The sequence below is a fragment of the Acipenser ruthenus genome, chromosome 10 (genome assembly GCF_902713425.1).
Source record: "Acipenser ruthenus chromosome 10, fAciRut3.2 maternal haplotype, whole genome shotgun sequence".
NCBI lineage: Eukaryota > Metazoa > Chordata > Actinopteri > Acipenseriformes > Acipenseridae > Acipenser > Acipenser ruthenus.
In genome coordinates, this window is record NC_081198.1 from 52,182,231 (window position 1) to 52,200,808 (window position 18,578).

The 18,578-nt window shown below is 43.9% G+C and overlaps 1 protein-coding gene across 1 annotated transcript in view; it reads left to right on the forward strand.

Moving 5' to 3' along the window:
* The window catches only part of LOC117412408 (zinc finger protein GLI2-like), a 93,471-nt gene extending 75,577 nt beyond the window's left edge, over positions 1 to 17,894 (forward strand). The window contains exons 6-14 of the mRNA XM_059032586.1: positions 2,524 to 2,725; positions 3,069 to 3,279; positions 3,890 to 4,000; positions 5,444 to 5,584; positions 8,926 to 9,075; positions 9,884 to 10,048; positions 11,418 to 11,687; positions 13,886 to 14,219; positions 14,430 to 17,894. Of these exons, the coding sequence (XP_058888569.1) occupies positions 2,524 to 2,725; positions 3,069 to 3,279; positions 3,890 to 4,000; positions 5,444 to 5,584; positions 8,926 to 9,075; positions 9,884 to 10,048; positions 11,418 to 11,687; positions 13,886 to 14,219; positions 14,430 to 16,738 (3,893 nt within the window). The 3' untranslated portion in view covers positions 16,739 to 17,894. The remainder of the gene's footprint in view (positions 1 to 2,523; positions 2,726 to 3,068; positions 3,280 to 3,889; positions 4,001 to 5,443; positions 5,585 to 8,925; positions 9,076 to 9,883; positions 10,049 to 11,417; positions 11,688 to 13,885; positions 14,220 to 14,429) is intronic.
* The last annotated feature ends 684 nt before the right edge of the window (positions 17,895 to 18,578 follow it).

Sequence of the window (18,578 nt, forward strand, 5' to 3'; positions counted from 1 at the left end):
GCCAATAAACACTGCCATGCCACGGACGTCACGCCTGCTTCAAGCAGCTAATGAATGGGGGCCAGTGGCTGAGCAGTCATTGCTGACATAAATCACAGGGGAACGAGGGGAGAAACGAGGACATGGCTTCTCTTTGTATTTAGTCATTTATCAAGGGAAGTGGCACATTAATAAACATATCTCCCCTGAGGTGAGGGAGCAACAGAGATAAATAGCAATGCCAATCCTGAACGGCTTCTCAGGTCGCAGAAAGAGAAGGATTAAAGCAATGCAAATTGGTGGACATTCTGAGCAGGGGTTTTAATTCTTTTGTTATTTCATGGTTTTATAAAGTACCCGTCCCCCGTCCCCTGTCCCCCGTCCCCCGTTAAACAAATATTACATTTTCAAAGCAAATGTACTTATTGTATATATAGTTAACATCCTAAAATAAATAATTTTTTAATGTGTACATCCCAAAAAATAACCTTATTTTTTATTTTTGTACCCTGCAGTTATATTCCCTTTCAATATATATATATATATATATATATATATATATATATATATATATATATATATATATACATGTGTTTTAATACACGTTTCAATCTACAGTATTCACAAAAAACAACCTTTCTGCTTTCCTGGAAGGTGTGTGATGTAAAGTCTAAGGTATTTTATGGGTTTCGAATACAAAGTGGCTGATAATTAAGTAACTGGCAGAAACAGCTGCTGTGCAGCACGGAGGCGTCTAGTTTAATATCTCTGTTCAACAATAGAACAATCCAGCTGGTATTTTCCTACAAGGTGATTTATTGACAATAAAAACAATAGAAATGCAATACAAAAGTAGTGTTTTAACAAAACCAAAGACAATGGTATTTTTTTTTTTTTTTTTTTTTTAGTAGTTGCCAATTGATTTTATCCCATTTTTTTCCCTATTTGAAACGGCCAGTTGTATTTAGGCTCAGCTCACCGCTACCACCTCCGCACTGACTCGGGAGTGGCGAAGATGAACACACGCTGTCCTCTGAAATGTGTGCCGTCAGCCGACCGCTTCTTTTCACTCTGCAGGCCCACCATACAGCCAACCCAGAGCTACAGCGTCAGAGGACAATGCAGTTCTGGGCAGCTTACAGTCAAGCCTACAGGCGCCTGGCCAGTCTAAAGGGGTCGCTGGTGAGCGGTGAGCCGAGGACACCCTGGCCGACCCCCGGGCGGCGCTCGGCCAATTGTGCGGCGCCCCCTGGGAACTCCTGTCCACAGTCGGCAGTGGACAAGCCTGGACTCGAACCGGCGACCTGAACTCCACGTGAAGCGTCTTTACTGGATGCACCACTTGAGAGCCCCTGACAATGGGATTTTAATCAGCTATTGTTTCAATAATTCAAATAGACCTCAGTGTCTTGTAGTATTGACTTCAGTAGACCAAAGACTTGATGATATAATGATGTGCTCCCTGAGTGCAGTTTGCCTGTATTCCCCATGTTAAGCTGTTCCCCATCACAAGGCTTTGCTAACAGCAGTTCCTAATGCACAGCACCTGTTGTGTGATCTGGGGTCTGAAGCAGCTGCTGTGTGTCAATGCTGACTCTTATCACCGCAGCACGCACTGGCTCTGATGGCATGGGATATCTCACGGTATGGTTAACGGCCAGCCACCCCAGGGGGCAGCTCTCCACTAAGTGGTAAACTCAGGGACACAGACTTTCAGCACGCTTCTTCCCAAGGAAGGGATAGATTAACACTGTGTGGGCTGGCTGAGAAACAGAACTGCCTTGAACCCTCACAACTGTTGGTGTCATTTCTTCTCGGTTTCTAATTTCCTGTGTGTGTGTGTGTGTGTGTGTGTGTGTGTGTGTGCATGCGTGCGTGTGCGTGCGTGTGCATGTGCGTGCGTGCGTGTGTAAAAGTGCGTTTTCAGTCTTGACTTGAAAACTGTAACGGTCTCAGCTTCCCTGACAAACGAAGGCAGAGCAATATGGGCCACCATGAAACTTGAATCTTTTTTTTTTTTTTTTTTTTTAGAAATTCAAATCAATTCTGTAAATTACAACCATTTAACAAACTGAATTACATTTGCAGTAATTAGATTATTATCACTGTAATTACTGCAAATTATAGGGAGCAATTCATTATCCCCAGCAAGATCCAAATCTGAATTGCAACACAGAATGTGAAAGATCATTGAAATACACAACACTGTTGGAAATGTTCCCTGTAAGGAAGGTCCACACCAGTACTCCAGAATGGGTTTCTGTGTTCAGTAGAATCGGTGGAGAGAGCATTTCTTATGAAATTCTACAGAAATTCTGTAGAAACTGTACAGCTGTAGAAACTGAACTGTACAGCTGTAGAAACTGAACTGTACAGCTGTAGAAACTGAACTGTAAAGCTGTAGAAACTGAACTGTACAGCTGTAGAAATGGAAAGCATTTACAGTTGTGTTTCAATCAAGGGTAAGTACTGATTTTTAACATGATTTTTAACAGAATCAGTGAAAGTGTTATATTCAAAGCCAGTTTTTATTTCCCGTTTCAGTATCGCGGTACTCCAGCCCACGGCTGACTCCGAGGCTCAGTCGAAAGCGAGCCCTTTCCATCTCGCCCCTCTCCGATGCCAGCATTGACCTCCAGACCATGATCCGCACCTCGCCCAACTCCCTGGTGGCCTATATCAACAACTCCAGGAGCAGCTCTGCAGCCAGCGGCTCGTACGGGCATCTCTCTGCTGGTGGAATCAGGTACATTGGGGATTCAGAGGGACTGCCGTCAGCCATCCCGCTGAAATCAGAATAGAGATTTTAATTCCAGAGATTGGTATGGTCTACGATTATTTGCCTTAAAGTGTCTCACATCAAGGAGGCTCTAATTTTTGTTAACTTTAAACAATTAACAATTAACAACTTAATATCTGCATAATCTTAAAACCATAAGTGCTTCCTCATTATTTCATCTGAATTTACTCTCAACATGGTCTAACTGTGAATTAACCAAACTGAATGACCAGATCGGTATTACAACTTGACAGAGACATCATTTTATATATATATATTCTCCATCTTTGTTTCTTGTATCCCTCCTCAGCCCTGCGTTTGCTTTTCCTCACCCCATCAATCCCATGGCGTACCAGCAGATTCTGAACCAGCAGAGAGGCTTGAGCTCCGCGTTCGGGCACACCCCGCCTCTCATCCAGCCGTCTCCCTCGTTTGTAACGCGACAGCACATGACGGGAATCTCCTGCCTTCCAACCCCTGCACACAACAACAACAACAGCAGCACTTCCGACTCAAACCAGGTGAGAGACACAGTTCCCTGCTTCATTCAAAACAAACAGAGCTGCTCAGCCTACAGTGCAGCTTCAGTAAGCATACAGCGCAACACACGTCTGTACCTGTATGTGTTGTGCATCTTTAAAACAGTCTCCACTGGAACAAGGTATTCAAAAATAACCGCTTATTTGTGGTAGAATAAATATGTCCATGCATTCTGTTTTTTAATACTTTTGACCTAGCATTTAAAGAGACCCAGCATTTCTATGTAATATTTAAAACCAGCACCACTGACAGCATGTGGCTATTTGAGAAAGCATTTGTTTTACAGTGTGCAGAAGTGGGCAGCTTGTATTACTACAGGGATAGTTCATACTGGCCTCACTTTCAGGATTTCTTATGCAGCAGGACGTCAGATGGATTTTTTTTCAGATGGATCAAATATTTTATATCAACATGCCAGTGTTTCATGCTGTATACAATACATTTTCTATATGCCGCACAGTGTAAACTGCTTAGTCTCTGTGGTGAGTTTTCACATTTATTATAAGTTCACAAAAGGGCAATTATGCAGCATCAAAGCATAATATTGGTGTTGGTCCCGGTCCAATGTTTTAAAATGTGTTCTATGTGTAGAACGCCAGTGGCGAGTCAGCCATCAGCAGCACCGTGAACCCGATGATAACCAAGCGATCCAAGGTGAAGACAGAGGGGGAAGGAGTGAGGCCAGCCTCCCCTGGTACTCAGGTAATGTGGCACAGTGCTGAGTTGTGGACAAGCAATGGGGTGTATAGCTGTACTGCCTGGCTATTCAGAGGCTGCATACTGGACCTCTGTGGTCTTATATTGTCCAAAGCAACTTCATTAGGCTGCACTAAGCTGTTACAAGCACCAGGGTACAGCTAGACTGCAGTTTAGCTGTACAATGACTGTGCTATACCTGCAGTCTATTTATTTATTTACTGTGCTATACCTGCAGTCTAACTATTTATTTACTGTGCTATACCTGCAGTCTAACTATTTATTTACTGTGCTATACCTGCAGTCTAACTATTTACTGTGCTTTCACAGCTAAATGGTTGATGGTGATGCCTGTCCAATAGGACTGATTGTCAATCTCTAGTCAGCATCATTTCTTATAAGTCATAGAAGAGATTTCAAATCATGATGAATTCCTATCAATCTGTAAATGATCCTGCAAAACAAAGCAACTGCAGTTAACAGAGGAGCTGTTTTTAGACCAGGTACATAAGCAGGTTTGTAAAAGTTTTCAAGAAGAGTGCGCCTGGATGTGTACATTACCTTATCCATAGAGAATCGCTTTGTAATAACACCAATGGCACAATAGTTGACTCTAGGGAGACCCAGAGTCCTCTGACCCCCTTTTCTGAACCACATACAGAAAAACTCCAGTGATAAGAGCTTTGCATTCATTCATTCATTCATTCATTCATTCATTCATTCATTTTTTTCCAGCACTGTATAAACTGTGTCAAGGCACTTCATTTTAATGAAATATTGCCCAGTGTTATTATCATCTGAGTTTGTTTTTTGACAAATTCCCTGTTCCTCTCCGGTTCAGAGGCAGGTCTCCGCATGATACATGGAGATGGCAGTGAGTGCAATCACCTAGGGGCCGGGAGGATTGATGAAGATAGCGGATCAGGGAAAGATAAACATGCTGCAGTCAGCACGTTCAGGGCCAAGAGCTGCGTCTCTGGAGCACGGAGCTTAGGAGCACGTCAACAATTATGGAAACTGCTCCATCTGAAAACAATTTTACAAACCTCAGGGGCAGGGCTCTTTCAAGGCAGCTTTTTTTACATCTAAGAAAAGTTATTGTATCAGGACTGTATGCCGTTTCCACTGGAGCAGAAATAATTTATTTTAATCACTGGCCGTATCACAGGGAATGTGTCCTTTTTTTGTTTTGTTTATCAGGCAATAAATACTTTTGGTTTTCTCTTTCCAAATACTGTATTAGGAGCTTTCACAGGAAGAATTTTTATACTTCACTTTTAGGAACACAAATCAAAACATATATATATATATATATATATATATATATATATATATATATATATATATATATATATATATAATTTATTTCTGTGTTTCTTACAGATTCTTATTTATTTATTAAGCACCGTTATTTTTTGATTTCTTTATTCATTCCTTTTTTTTACACAGGACCATCTGGCTGGAATCGTGGGTCTCACAGAAGATTTAGATAAGGACGAGTGTAAACAGGAGCCGGAAGTTATATATGAGACAAACTGCCACTGGGAGGGCTGCACCAAGGAGTATGATACTCAGGACCAGCTTGTGCATGTAAGAATATCTCCATGATACATGACCTCACCCCGCCAGCTGCACCATCAGTGGTCTTTGTTTCAGGACCTTCCTGTGTCCTGTATCTCAGAAGATCATTTTAAAATGGGTTCCGTTCACACTCGTTTTATCCCCGTAGTCTCAGACTAATCTTTCCCACAAGTGCACAAGTTTGCAAACTTTTGTTGTATTGGGGCACAAGGAACAAATCAAAATGATAATTTTAATCTTCATCCCTCTGTCCAGTAGTGACCATTTCCCATTTTAATTAGCTTCATTTGAACCCTTAACTGAACATAGCCTGGACTGGATTCAGAAGTTCTGGATGGAAGCCCAGTTAGTCACCTCTTTCTTTGTTCAGTGACAGACACCAGGTCAAAAGCAGCTGCATGCACAAGTTTGTTTTTAGCCTTGTGGATTTTTTGGTGTAATGAGGTTCATGATAGTAAGACTAGAACAGTGCAGTGCAGCTGCATGGGAAGTCAGAGTGACCCATGAACTTGGTATCCATGACAACACTGATCTTTAACACAGGAGGCCCTGTAAATGGATCTGCTATTACATTTTGTTTTCAGAAGCTGTCTGGTTAAGGAGTACGTTTCACTTTTGAGACTGACAAGCCCTGTGTATCAGGAACTGCAATGTTTGAACTCTGAACTTAAGGAGGCCTGTATCAAATTTCTCAGAACGTGCACACACGTGATGAGCATAGTCATGTGATCATATCCATGTGAGTGTGCACCCACGCGATAAGCATATCTATATGAGTGTGCACCCACGCGATGATCATATCCATGTGAGCGTGCACACATGCGATGATCATATCCATGTGAGCGTGCACACACGTGATGAGCATATTCATGTGATCATATCCATGTGAGCGTGCACACATGCAAAGAGCATATCCATGTGATCATATCCATGTGAGCATGCACACACACAAAGAGCATATCCATGTGATCATATCCATGTGAGCGTGCACACAAGCAATGAGCATATCCATGTGATCATATCCATGTGAGCATGCACACATGCAATGTGCATATCCATGTGATCATATCCATGTGAGCGTGCACACATGCAATGAGCATATCCATGTGAGCATGCAGACATGCAATGAGCATATCCATGTGATCATATCCATGTGAGCGTGCACACACACAAAGAGCATATCCATGTGAGCGTGCACACACGCGATGAGCATATCCATGTGAGCATGCACACATGCAATGAGCATATCTATGTGATCATATCCATGTGAGCGTACACATACACGATTAGCATATCCATGTGATCATATCCATGTGAGCATGCACACACGCAATGAGCATATCCATGTGAGCATGCACACATGCAATGAGCATATCTATGTGATCATATCCATGTGAGCGTGCACACACACGATTAGCATATCCATGTGATCATATCCATGTGAGCGTGCACACACACGATTAGCATATCCATGTGATCATATCCATGTGAGCGTGCACACACACGATTAGCATATCCATGTGAGCGTGCACACACGCAATCACATATCCATGTGAGCGTGCACACACGTGATGATCATATCCATGTGAGCATGCACACACGCGATGAGCATATCCATGTGATCATATCCATGTGAGCGTGCACACACGCGATTAGCATATCCATGTGAGCGTGCACACAAGCAATGAGCATATCCATGTGATCATATCCATGTGAGCGTGCACACATGCAATGAGCATATCCATGTGAGCATGCACACATGCAATGAGCATATCTATGTGATCATATCCATGTGAAAGTGCACACACACGATTAGCATATCCATGTGATCATATCCATGTGAGCGTGCACACAAGCAATGAGCATATCCATGTGATCATATCCATGTGAGCGTGCACGCAAGCAATGAGCATATCCATGTGATCATATCCATGTGAGCGTGCACACACGCAATGAGCATATCCATGTGAACGTGCACACACGCGATGAGCATATCCATGTGATCATATCCATGTGAGCGTGCACACACGCAATGAGCATATCCATGTGAACGTGCACACACGCGATGAGCATATCCATGTGATCATATCCATGTGAGCGTGCACACACGCAATGAGCATATCCATGTGAACGTGCACACACGCGATGAGCATATCCATGTGATCATATCCATGTGAGCGTGCACACACACAATGAGCATATCCATGTGAGCATGCACACACGCAATGAGCATATCCATGTGAGCGTGCACACACGCAATGAGCATATCCATGTGAGCATGCACACATGCAATGAGCATATCTATGTGATCATATCCATGTGAGCGTGCACACACGCAATGAGCATATCCATGTGAGCATGCACACATGCAATGAGCATATCTATGTGATCATATCCATGTGAGCATGCACACACGCAATGAGCATATCCATGTGAGCGTGCACACACGCAATGAGCATATCCATGTGAGCATGCACACATGCAATGAGCATATCTATGTGATCTTATCCACGTGAGCGTGCACACATGCAATGATCATATCCATATGTTAAGGCAAATTCCAGTTTCAATGCAAGCAAGTAAAACCAAGTTTCAGGCTTTCCTGTTATCGTCTTCTCTGTTTTCAGAGCAATTAGGAGAATTAAGTTTAGTGCAGGACTGGTGTGATGTCTTACCGGTATCATGTGATGTGTGACAGGGGGGAAAGCAAATTAACAACCAGCTGTGGTTTTCACAATCACAGTCAAAACAATAATTATGGTAACAATAATAATAATTTTTAGTAAAATGTTCAGAAAATATCCACACAGTGGCACCTTTCACCTAGTTTACCAATAATAGTAATGACAATAACAGCAACAAGGAAAATCCTGAGAAAAAAGCTTGCATACGTTTCACACAATGTACTATAGCACTTATCCTGGGCACCAGGCGTGGCTCATTGAGAACCTCTCACTGCACTCTACATGTAGCTGCCTCTGGGACATACAGACTGGTACCCAGGCCACCTCCTTATTGAATATTGAGACAAGAGCATTACAATTAACACCAAAAAAAGCAAATAATACTTTGTGCACTTTCCTCTAATTCTCTTGTTTTAAGTTTTTATTTTGTATATATTAAGTGTGCAGTTAAGTCTTCTCTCCTTTTGCATTAAAAACACTGAACTGTTAAAATGAGTTCTCTTAAAGAGTGATGATTTTGTGACATTACGCTGAAAGACAAAAACTCCAGTAAACCCTGTTGTTGCACTCATTGCTGATCCAAGCCAGGCGCCCTGACTCACTGCCTTTCTATTGTTGTCCCCCCTCCCCTCCTCGTCCTCAACGTGTGTGATTGTGATCTCGCAGCACATTAATAACGAGCACATCCATGGGGAGAAGAAGGAGTTTGTGTGCCGCTGGGAGGAGTGCTCCCGGGAGCAGAAGCCCTTCAAGGCGCAGTACATGCTGGTGGTGCACGTGAGGAGACACACAGGGGAGAAACCACACAAGTGCACAGTGAGTTACCTACACTGAGAATCACAGCCCATCAGCAGGCCTATCCACACACATGCACAGTGAGTTACCTACAATGAGAATCACAGCCCACCAGCAGGGCTATCCACACACATGCACAGTGAGTTACCTACAATGAGAATCACAGCCCATCAGCTATCTCCATGGGGGGAACACAACAACTAGGCTCCGGCAGTCCTGCTGGGGATCCTCTGGGATTGTACAGGGTCTTTACTGGAGCAAGGCACAGCTCAGGCACAGTTCAGGCACAGCTCAGACACAGCTCGACACAGCTCAGGAACAGCTCAGGCACAGCTCAGACACAGCTCGACACAACTCAGACACAGCTCAGGCACAGCTCAGACACAGCTCGACACAACTCAGGCACAGCTCAGACACAGCTCAGGCACAGCTCTGACACAGCTCGACACAGCTCAGGCAGAGCTCAGGCACAGCTCAGACACAGCTCAGGCACAGCTCAGGCACAGCTCAGACACAGGGCACAAGGCTTGCTAAGTGAAAGTACCAGGACATATTTAATCAGATGCAAGGTTTACACCATTGTTTTAGTATTTTTTTTGTAAAACAAAAAAACAATCTGCTGATGTTGCTAGTTTTTTTCTTAGTTTGTCTCATACAGTATTGTATTTTATACATGATTGAAATGTATTATATAGATTCACTATAATATATGCAATATTCATACAGCAGCCAGCAGTCATACAGGAGTCACACAGCTGTGCAGACCTATAGAGACCAGCCCGCCCGTGCTCACTGTTGGGTTGCTTGTTTGTTTGTTTTTCATTTTTAGTTTGAGGGCTGTTCCAAAGCCTACTCCCGACTGGAGAATTTAAAGACTCACCTGAGATCTCACACTGGAGAGAAGCCGTATGTCTGTGAACACGAGGGCTGCAATAAAGCGTTCTCTAACGCCTCGGACAGAGCCAAGCACCAGAACAGGACCCACTCCAATGAGGTGCAAACACGGGGGGGGGGGGGGGGGGGGAGGGGCGTGAAATACTGCAGCATTGCTTGTGACATTAACATGAAGGGAGGGTAAGGGTGGCTGGTCCAGTAGCGTTGTAAAGCTGTACAGGTTGCTCTGGAGCTTTTACTTCATGTGGAGCTCTTCTGTGTTGTTTCCATTATTGTTATTCAGGGTTCGGTAAATGTTTTAAGAGTTCCATTTGATTTGTAAAATAGTGTGCACCCGTGCCCAGTGTAGTATCAATGCCTTACTGTGTGTGATCCAAATGAACCCGACTGCATCTGCTTGCAACCAGACAAAACAACCAGTCCATTAACAGCTGAGTCATTCATTCATACACCCATTACTTTCACTTATCCAAGAACTTGAATGCTGTCATTTAGTCTCAGCACAAACAAGCTGACAATGCACTTATTACTACATGAGCTTTACTAAAACTTAAAAAAAATCCTTGCAGCAATGAGTCATCTCCTGTTTGATTAGCACATAGTCTAATAAGACCGTTGCCAGCTCATCTTTACATTTGTATTTATTTTTATATTTGATAGGAAAGACATATCAGTGCATCTCCTCTTGCAGTACAGAGAATGAAGAGCAGGTTACACCAGGCTGCATGGTAACCACGAATTCCATTCGAATCAAACCCACACCCTGGAGGTACACAGACCTCCTGCAGGTTCAGAATACATTACCAGACATGGAAAAGCTTCCTAATCCCTGAGTGTGCAGGTGGTCTGCGTTGCCAGTGGAGCCGTCATCAGTGTCCTTGCTAATTACCCCAGTGCAGCTCATGCTTTTTGAGGGAATCATCTGTTGCCAGTTAAGGGACTCTGGATGTGTATTTTTACTGTCAGCAGGTATAATCAGCCCAAGCAGCAGCCCACCATCCCATCTTCTATTTACAAATGCATCATGAAATATGTTCCAGCTGTATGAAGCACTTCTAGCAGAGCACTTGATATATCTGGTAGATACTGTGTGCCTGCCTGGGGTGTCACAGTACCGCAGCTGCACTGCAGCACTTGAGATCCAAGGTGCTTCCTCTCTTTTCAGATAGAGTTGAGAGTAAGGGAAGCAAGTGATGGAAGGATGCACCAGACAATATAAATGCTCTGCCAGTCTCAGTACCGCATTCACCTATTAAAAGAATGTTTGCATTCACTCACACTCCAAGACCTATTAAAGAATGGAAATGTTTCACACCAACTATTCCACTATTTAAAACAAATGGATTAATGCACACTGGCTGTTATACATTTATAAACGGTTTGGGATTTGTCTTGCCTTCATTAATTCAAGTGTCTCTAGGTGAGATACTGTAGATGAACAGTATAGTCACCATGCATTTCTTCCACAGAAACCCTATGTGTGTAAGATCCCAGGCTGCACAAAGAGGTACACAGACCCCAGCTCCCTGAGGAAGCATGTAAAGACCGTACATGGGCCTGAAGCTCACGTCACAAAGAAACAGAGAAACGAAGCCCCCCACCGGCCTCAGCCGCCAAGAGAGAACGGAGCAAACGAGGCCAGCACCAAACACAGTGGCAGGGGCTTGGAGGATAGCAGCACAACTAGAGGCATAGAGGACTGCTTACAAGTCAAACCCATTAAAACAGAGAACTCTGTGGTAAGAATTAACTCCAGCAACGCTATAGCTAGTTGTGATATTTTAATGCTAGGCAGCTTCTGAAATTAACCATTCCCTTTTCTGGGTTTTAATAATCCAAAAACGGAGGCTGTGTGGTCCAGTGGTTAAAGAAAAGGGCTTGTAACCAGGAGGTCCCTGGTTCAAATCCCACCTCAGCCACTGACTCATTGTGTGACCCTGAGCAAGTCACTTAACCTCCTTGTGCTCCGTCTTTCAGGTGAGACGTGATTGTAAGTGACTCTGCAGCTGATGTATAGTTCACACACCCTAGTCTCTGTAAGTCGCCTTGGATAAAGGCATTTGCTAAATAAACAAATAATAATAATAATAAAACTGAAGTCTGCATTTGAAACTAGGTTATGCAAGCATTAGCTAGCTCCTAGGGGCCAGGATCATCCGTGTGCACCTCACTATTCTGAGAATTTATAGCAGTGACTGAAATAGACTGCAGGTTTGGGGTTTTTAGCAAATTTAGCTCATGCAAAAATGTTGCACTCCCTTGTCACCACAAACCTTTTATTTGTTCTCAAACACACACCAATCAGGCCTTGGTTCATTTGTTTCGTGGAGGGTTTTGCTTTAATTTCTCACCTTACCGCTAGAACAGAATGGTTTGAGTGGTGATTTTTAAATCTGGTTTTAACAGTGATAAATCAAACTTCTGTGCAATGTGGAGTCTGGACATGAACCAGTGACCCCACTGCTTCCAAGCAAGTATCTCCTAACCACTGACAGGATTGGGAACTGCAGTGGCGCTGGCTCATACCAGCCGACAATGTTGTGAGCTTCAGCGAGAGGTATTGTGATGACAACATGTTGATGCTACACCAGCGCCTGTGCAAATCCGACCTATCTCTCCTCTCCGTCCAGTCTGCTAACCCATGTTTCTTTGTCTACTGCTTCAATGTCTGTTTTTCTCTTTCTTTGTACTTTCCTAAGGACAGCCATTACCAAGGTGAGCATAACCCTCATTTAACTACCAAAAGGTTATGGAAACCATCACCCAAGCACCTGTCATAACAATCACCAGAAATAATACAGGAAATAGTGGGCCCTCTTCACTGAACCTTTCAGTTGCGTTTCACTTATTTTTTTTAGTGTGCTTTGAAACCGGAGAATAAACTGCGAGAATAAGCTCTCTCGAAAAACAGTTTCATGAATTAGTCTGGGGATCAAATCCCCTTCGTCATTCTAATTACTGTAGCCTTCATCTTTATCTTAAAACTTTAATCACCTGCATTATTCATGAAATAGATTTCAGTATAATGAAAACATGTTTTGCATGTTAACACCAGCACAGTCTTGTTTCAACAAGACACCCTGAAGAGAAATAACATTACCAAGCATGCTAGAAAACTCGTTAGCTGTGTAGAGGCTTTCTAACCCTTCTGCTGTCTGATCGTTTTACACCTTGTTTGGCATTCTGTACCTTTGTACTGTATGTGCAGCAATGTGTACAATAGCCTGCTGCTACTTGAGTCATGTTTGAGTCATGATGTCATGTTTGCTTTTTTACAGCCAAAGAAAGATTTTTTTGTTCGACCATTAAATTAATGTTTCCTAGATTACTAAACCATTAAAGGAACATGTTTTGTTTTTTTAATCGCTATGATCACTGAATTAATATAAATTAGATGCAGAAGAATACTTTAAACCGTTACTTTCATGGCAGTCGTTTCTAAGCTACGTGACTTACTGCAGGAACGGTTTCTATCAGATGGTTTAGTTCACATGTCCGCCACTGAGGTGGGGATCTGTACTTTTGCAGCTTTTCTAATGGGGGAATCGTTTTATGTGGTGAGAGATTGAGACTAGCAACTGCAGACAGTTTAATTGTTCTTAAGAGCCAGCAGCTCACAGAGAACCCCATGGCATGCACTGGGAAGACAAGCGCGGACTGAGAAAACATTCAGCTGCTGCAGTTCAAACCTGTAAATAAGTCAAGCGGTACATTGAACAGCAAAGTTAGAAAGACCCAAAATACTGCAACTACTAAACTGAGGTAGATATGAGTGATACAGCAGCCCCCTTGGTTCTAATGCAAAGTGTGCTGCTGCTATACGAGTGTTCTGCAGCAGCAGGCTTCACCTCTATAACCTTATATTGTAATGTAGCTCCACAGCCCACAGTGCAGACTGGTAGTAACAATGTGTTTCTGTTTGCTGCGTTCGCCCCAGATGTATCAGTCCAGCCCTGGTGGTCAGTCGTCATGCAGCAGTGAGCCGTCCCCGCTTGGCAGCACCACCAACAATGACAGTGGAGTAGAGATGCACATGAACCGTGGAGGTAGTCTGGGAGACCTGGCTGCACTGGACGACCCCCCCATCGGGGACTCCACTGTTTCCTCTGGGTCCTCAACAGTCGGCCTTCAGCTGCGCAAAAACATGTCCGCCACCCACAGACTTGAACAACTCAAGAGGGAGAAACTAAAGACGGTGAAGGATTCTTGTTCCTGGGCCAGCCCAGCACCTCAAGCCAGAAACACCAAGCTGCCTCCCATACCAGCGATCGGTAAGCACAATCATGAGATAAAACTAAACTATTAAAGATAACACTGGTTTCAGTTCTTTCATATCCAAGACCCTCTTAACACACCCTTGAGCAGATTTATGTCAGCATTGATCTCTTACAAAAGAGCTTGCATATTTAATGCAAATCTCTTTAAAAATGCTTACAGAGAGATTTATTGAATCCTAAAAGGTGTGCTTTTTTGTATTTTAGGTTCTTTACTGGAGAGTTCAAGTATTGGTGGACCCACGGCTATGCTACCCAACCAGAGACTGAGTGAACTGTCCACCAGTAACGTCATTGTGCTCAATCAGCTGAACGAACGCAGAGACAGCACCACGAGTACCATCAGTTCTGCCTACACCGTCAGTCGGAGATCTTCAGGCATCTCACCCTGCTATTCCAGCCGCCGTTCCAGTGAGGCCTCCCAGTTCGGGGGTCGTCTGAACAACATCAGCTCAGCAGACTCCTACGATCCAATCTCCACAGATATGTCTCGGCGATCAAGTGAGGCGAGTCTGAGTGGGGGAATACCAAGCCTCCTGAATCTCACCCCTGCCCAGCAGTACAGGCTAAAGGCTAAATATGCCGCTGCAACTGGGGGAGCTCCACCCACTCCTCTACCCAACATGGACCGCATGGGTCTCCGGACAAGGATGTCTCTGTTTGGGGATGCATACGAGTCTGCAGCCGCTCCCATGCATCCCCCTACTGTGCCACGACGATGCAGTGACACTGGCTACGCTGTGTCCAGTATGATGCTGCAGGAAGTGCCGGGCAACATCAACAGACGTGCAAGTGACCCTGTACGGAGGCCAGCTGTTGATCCTCTGTCTCTCCCAAGGGTTCAACGCTTTAATAGTACAAACAGCATGAACCCGCTCCCCCAGCCAATGGAGAGACGCAACCTCAGTCTGCAGAACTACACCCGCTCAGATGGCAGCCTGCACCGGCATGCTTTCTGCTCCCGGCCGCCAAGCATCACTGAGAACGTTGCTATGGAGACGATGTCTGGTGACTTGGACAGTCAGGCTCCAGAGGATGACATCATGCTTCCGGATGACGTAGTGCAGTACATTAAAACTCAGAACAGAGTATCTGTGGAGCAGGACACCAGCTCCACAGGCTACGGCAGCCAGGCGCTGGGCTTCCAAGGAAACGCGAATGTGCCGCAGCAGCATCAGCATCAGTTTTACGGCCAGCGGAGAATGGCCATGGTTGACACAAACATGAATCAGCCAGGACAAATAATGGCGCAGTGCCAAATGAGCCCAGGGAACCAGCAACAGTTCCACACTCCTCCGATTATCAATAAAAATAACATGCCCGTCCAGTGGAATGAAGTCAGCTCAGGTACTGTTGATGTCATACCAAGTCAGACAAAGCAGCCGTTTGCCAGAGGGAACTTAGCGGTTGTGCTGCAGAAGCAAAACTTTGGTCAGTATCAGAACATTAATGCCAGCCAACAAACCATGCAAATGAATCAAAATAATGCACACATAGCACAGCAGAGTTTCACGCCAAGGAACACAGACTTAAATACCCAAAGGATGAACTACATGCAGCAAAGGCAGCAGCAGCTTAACTTAAATGAGCAAATGAGCCCGCAGCGGGGGTATAATCTGAACAATGCAATGCTCAGTCCGAGTGCTGCAAGTGTAAACACAGGCCAGCTGCCATCATGCTGCAGTATACCAGGCAGCTCTGCACCCATGATGACCAGTAACAGCAGAGGACCCGCAGTGCAGAATTACAGCTCTCAGTCTGGGGTGGGTCAAAACCACCTCGCCCCCCCTAATCATCACGAAGGTTACTGTCCCACCCAGCAGAATTTCAACAGTCCCTCCCAACCCACCATGATGAACTCAAGTTTCAGCCACGGCTTGATGCAACCTGGTCCACCTCCAGGACCCGGCCCATCCAACAGGCAGCGTGAGGCTCTGAGCTCCATGCAGCAGCAGCAGGCTTTTATAAGAAGTCCACAGTCCATCCATGGCACGAGTCCCAGCCACGCCACTTCAGAAGCAAGCCCCAAAAGGCCGCCTAACATGGCTCAGTCCCAGGCCCAGCAGTGCACTAATGGCAGCCAGGAAAGCAGCCTGATGTTTTATTCAGGACAGATTCACATGTATGAGCACAATGGAAACCTCGACACAGGGATTTCCTGTGCAAGGCAGCAGCAGGTGGCGCAGCAGTGTTCCTCTGATATAAAGGCTCCCAGCATGCCTTCCCCAGGAGTCAACCAGGTTTCAAGCACAGTCGACTCCCAGGGCATGGAGCATGCTCAGATAGACTTTGATGCCATGATGGATGACGGAGATCAATCCAGCTTGATGTCAGGAACCCTCAGCCCCAGCATCCTCCAGAACCTCTCCCAGAGCTCCTCCCGGCTCACAACTCCTCGCAGCTCTCTGACGCTGCCTTCCATGCCTGCTGGGATAACCAACATGGCTATCGGGGACATGAGCTCCATGTTGACAGCGCTGGCTGAGGAAAGCAAATTTCTTAACCTGTTGTCTTAACGCCGAGTCAAAAAGAAACAAAGAGACAGACATTCATGCTCTTTGGAATCCTGTCTTTGATAACCATTTCAAGTACTGTGTCCTGTTTATTTGTGGAAATGACATGACAGTGCTCTTGCTGTGGGCAGAGCAGACTCAGCTTACAGTAGTAAGTTAGCACATCAAAGTGTGTCGTTTGCGAATGACTATTTTTCCGGTGTCTTCTCCAAAAGCACTGACCCATGCTGGATTCGACACGAGAAAAACAACATGTGCATCTCTCCTGTAAACTAGGGAATTAGGTTTATTTGTGTTTGTTTGTTTTCAATAATTAATGTATTATGCAAATGAAAGTGTTACTGTACCTATTAGTCAATAAGGAATCTAAACTGGCAACATGTTTTTATGTCACATCAAAAGCCATAATTTACACACATTTTGAGAAAGACATCTTGCCTAAACTTAGATCTCACCGCATTGCATTTCCGTAAACATCTTGCCGAACTTACATTGATATTCAAGAAACCGGTATGACAAGTGCCTTGCTGTACTGTATATTTCTGTCTGATGGTAAGAGCACACCCATACTTCATGTAAACTTGTAATGCACTGCTAGAAAACTGATAGAAGTTATTTAGAATGCTTTTTTTTTTTTATTTTTATTTTTTTACGAATTTTCTTGATAAACTATTTAAAAGGTAAAATGACCTAAATGATGTCATGGATGATGATTCTGGCTTGATTGTCATCTTGTATATATAACTGTTGCATTTTCTTCCCCAGACAGAGGGCTTTGTTTGGGTTACTTTAGCCATCCCCATGACTATGTCACTTCAGTTTACCTTCTAGGGTTAAATGCCTGTCAGTAAATTACAGATCAAGACTGGAAATGTATTTAACAGTGTTCTGATGAAAAAGACGAGTACGCTATTGGTCAGTCTGCAGAGATTACAGTGAGCAAGTACCGCAGAGTGTGCCGTCGACCATTAGGGAATGCTCTGCCCTTCAACAAGACAGCACTAGAGAAACTTCTGTATAAAAAACAATATCAATTCTGTTTTATTCACCAGAGTTAAAAATAACCTTTTATACGCTCTTAACAGCACATATGTCGTGTGCTAAATATGTATATAGCTTTTGTACATTTTATAAAATACAATAACAATTTTTTTACTTATCTTGTCTGTACTGAGTCATTTCAAACCACGTCCCTTTTTCCCCTTTGGGTTACAAGTACGCTTAATTATGTTGGGTCTCCAGTAAGTCCTAACCACTAAATAAACAGAGCGATGTATTGACTTACAAGCATTCGAAAATCAAACTTCATTTTAGATGCTGTAGAATTTGCAAACCATGTGTGTTTTCGATGTGCATAGCAAGTGTTTCAGTATACAAATGGTATCAATGAGGAAATGACTTATTTAAATATACATACATATCTGTTGACTTTATTGTGAAAGCCAAATGTTTAAAATATACATCAATACAAAATATACTGAAAATGTCAGTTGAATCTGCTTACTACAGTTAAAACATTTCCACTAATCACAATGGACCCTACTTCCCCTGTGATTGAGAAACATGCATTTTCTTTGCAGCTTCAATTCCACTCTCCACCAATGGGATGCTCTAACTTCACTTCTTTAGATCAGGTCAGATTGTTTTAGGTCACTGTGCCTCCCTTGAGTTCATTGTGCAGATTTGAATGAAATTGTTTATGTCCACAAAGCTGGCAAGTGCACAGTCCTGGCTCTTTCATGAAGGAGATGAAAAAGGATCCTGCAAAAAAACAGAACGCCCCTTAGTTGTCCAAAATTAACAGTGGCAGATTGGCCCTAAGGAAATAGTTTCAGAAACCACA